The sequence below is a fragment of the Octopus bimaculoides genome, chromosome 5 (assembly GCF_046866305.1).
Source record: "Octopus bimaculoides isolate indiv1 chromosome 5, ASM4686630v1, whole genome shotgun sequence".
Classification (NCBI taxonomy): Eukaryota; Metazoa; Mollusca; class Cephalopoda; order Octopoda; family Octopodidae; genus Octopus; species Octopus bimaculoides.
The window spans coordinates 8456568-8459767 of record NC_142932.1 but is presented as its reverse complement, the minus strand read 5'-3'; the positions used below and the strand labels follow the sequence as shown (position 1 = coordinate 8459767).

The window sequence follows — 3200 nt, the reverse complement described above, 5'->3', positions numbered from 1 at the left end:
TATATATATATCAGGCGTGGCTGTGTGGTAAGAAGCTTGCTTCTCAACCACATGATCCTGGGTTCAGTCCCACTGCGCGGAACCTTGGGCAAGTGTCTTCTACTATAGCCTCGGGCCGGCCAAAGCCTTGTGAGTGGATATGGTAGAAGGAAACTCAGACAACTGGGATAACTCCGACATAAAACCTGCGGCTCGGTGGTTACCGATGATGTTGAATTGTTCTTCTTTTCGGGTTATGGCTACTGTTGCTTAGTGAGTGGGATTGACTCAGTGCACAGCCTTTCCTCACTTTATTAAAAAATCTTCTTGCACAAGCACTGCACGATAACAACATGGATTGATTGATTAATCAATTAACTAATTGATGATTGTTGATAGTGCTGTGAGTCTCAACCGAATGGCTGGCTGTAGCCTTAAAAAGCAAACAATCAATGATGTACCAAAACAGTAAAAAAATAAATGGCAGTAAGGACTCTGGAACCACATCAGATGAAAGGGTCTGGCCCGGCAGGGGCTCCAGAGCATCACAGTCTGAACCCGGCCGTCATCATGCTACTGTGATAGAACCAAATAAAATACTGAATATTGGCTGTTGGAATGTACGGACACTGCTTGACCGCAAGTCCTCAGAATGTCCTGACCGAAGGACTGCTCTTGTTGCGAAGGAGCTTCGACGCTATGATCTTGATATCGTTGCTTTGTCTGAGACGAGACTGGCTGGAGATGGTCATCTTACAGAATCTTGTGGAAGATATACATTCTTTTGGAAAGAGAGAGATGAAGGGCTTAGAGGAGAGGCTGGAGTGGCATTTGCTGTTAAGACTACTCTTGTGGACATGTTGGAAGAATTCCCAGTCGGGATTAATGAGTGGCTTATGTCCATGAGAATTCCATTGGTTAAAGGAAATTATGTGACCTTGGTGAGTGTGTATGCTCCAACTACGTGCTCTACTAATGATGAAAAAGTTTCTACCATGCTTTGAAGGGCATTATAAGAAACATCCCTAGGGCAGACAAAGTCATCGTACTGGGTGACTTTAATGCTAGAGTGGGTAGGGATTTTAACACATGGACTGTAATTGGAAAGCATGGGGTGGGAAAGTGTAATAGTAATGTTATGCTTCTGTTGCAGATGTGCGAGGAGCTGCGTCTGTGTGTTACCAATACCATGTTTCAGCAAAAGAATAAGTTTAAGACCACATGGATGCACCCTGCATCTAAAGAATGGCATATTCTGGATTACATCCTTGTTAGGATGAGTGACAGACGCGATGTGCGGTGTGTTTGTGTTCTTTGTGGGGATGAGTGTTGGACTGACCACCGCCTGGTATGTACAAAAGTCAAATTAATCACAAAACGTAAAATCCGGGCTGCAGGGATTACCCTGCCTAAAAGACTGAATGTTGCTCGTCTTAGTTGTAATGGCGTGAAGAGAACTTTACGAGAAGAAATGAATGTTGCAGATTTTGGGGAAGATTGGGCGACCCTTAAAAAGTCAGTTTATGATATAGGCAGGAAAGTTCTGGGATTGATACAAAGAAAGCATCAAGATTGGTTTAAAGAAAATGATGAACATATAAATGATTTATTGGCTGTTAAAAGACGTACTTTGTCACGCTATTTGTCAGCAAAGCCACAGGAGAGAGATGTATTGCATAGGGAACTCAAGGATGTGAAATCACGTGAGGCGGAGGCTCTCTCAAATGAGGGGTACCTGGTGGAGTAAGAAGGCTGATGAGATACAGGCGGCATCGGATTCCAATAACACAAAGCTGTTATATGGTCTCTTGCGAGAGGTTTATGGACCGACTTCTTCTCTGATCACACCACTTCAAAGCAGGGATGGTAAAGAACTTCGTGATTCACAAGGAATTCTGCAAAGGTGGCAAGAACACTTTGATGAACTCTTGAATCAGCAGTCTATAGTTAATGAGGATGTTCTCAATCGCATCCCTGAATTACCTGTGAGAGAAGCTCTTGCAGAGTCACCTATGTCGAAAGAAGTTGCGGTGGCTGTCTCAAGGATGAATAATGGGAGGTCTCCGGGTATGGATGGCATTCATGCAGAGTTGTTGCAGCATGGTGGTGAGAAACTTCTACAGCAACTTCACTCCTTGTTTGGCAGGATACGAGAGAGTGAATCTGTACCTGAGGACTGGAGAGATACAGTATTGGTGGTCTTATATAAGGGAAAGGGCAACAGGAATGATTGTGGTAACTACAGGGGAATATCATTACTTTCTGTCGTAGGAAAGGCTTTATGCAGGGTACTTCTGGACCGTCTGTTGAAACACGTTGCAGATTGTGTTCTTCCAGAAAGTCAATCTGGTTTTCGTGTGGGACGTGGCACTGCTGATGTGATCTTTTCAGCTAGACAGCTTCAGGAAAAGTGTGTGGAACGGGGTCTCGATTTACATCAGATTTTTGTCGATCTGCCAAAGGCCTTTGATACAGTTAATAGAAAAGCACTATGGAAAGTCCTCCAGAAACTTGGTTGTCCTGAAAAGTTCCTTGCTGTGGTTAGGTCTTTTCATGAAGACATGAAGGGTAGGGTTAATGTTAGAGGTAAAATGTCGGAGCCCATCTCAATACAAAATGGAGTGAAACAGGGGGATATTCTGGCACCGACTCTATTCGCCATATATTTTGCGATGGTTTTCTGTATTGCATTCAGAAATTGTAGATATGGTGTTTACATCCATTATCGAACCTCTCGCAGCATATTTAATAGCAGGCGCTTTGCTGCAAAAACAAAGGTATTTACCTCTATCATAAGAGACCTTTTGTATGCAGATGATTGTGATTTAGTAGCGCACACAGAGATTGATATGCAACACATTTTGAATGCATTCTCTGATGCTTGCACTGCCTTAGGAATGACAGTCAATCTCAAGAAAACTGTTGTCATGTACCAACCTGCTCCTGGTAAGCAGTATATTGAACCAAATATCTATGTGTATGGTAGAAGACTTAGTGTAGTCGATCAGTTTGTCTACCTGGGAAGCACTGTTAATAGATATGGCAATTTGGACAATGAAATTCCATACAGAATTAGGAAAGCAAGTGATGCTTTCGGAAGGCTAGAAAGGCGTCTCTGGGGTCGGCGAGACATATGCAGGAAGACAAAGATAGAGGTGTACAAGGCGTGTGTACTCTCTTCTCTTCTTTACGCCTGCGAGACCTGGGTCACATATCGATAG

The 3200-nt window shown here is 43.3% G+C and overlaps 1 protein-coding gene across 1 annotated transcript; it reads left to right on the top strand.

Moving 5' to 3' along the window:
- The first annotated feature begins 434 nt into the window (after positions 1-434).
- On the top strand, positions 435-3200 carry LOC149135415 (uncharacterized). The gene is made up of 3 exons (XM_089351890.1): positions 435-920; positions 1133-1682; positions 1795-3200. The coding sequence occupies exons 1-3, from the start codon at positions 435-437 to the stop codon at positions 3198-3200; spliced, it is 2442 nt and encodes an 813-aa protein (XP_089208016.1).

Coding starts and splice junctions, on each gene's coding strand:
- LOC149135415 (XM_089351890.1), top strand. CDS start 435: ATGTACCAAAACAGTAAAAAAATAAATGGCAGTAAGGACTCTGGAACC. Junction 921..1,132: donor AAGGAAATTATGTGACCTTG/GTGAGTGTGTAT, acceptor CTTCTGTTGCAG/ATGTGCGAGGAGCTGCGTCT. Junction 1,683..1,794: donor ACTCAAGGATGTGAAATCAC/GTGAGGCGGAGG, acceptor GTCTCTTGCGAG/AGGTTTATGGACCGACTTCT.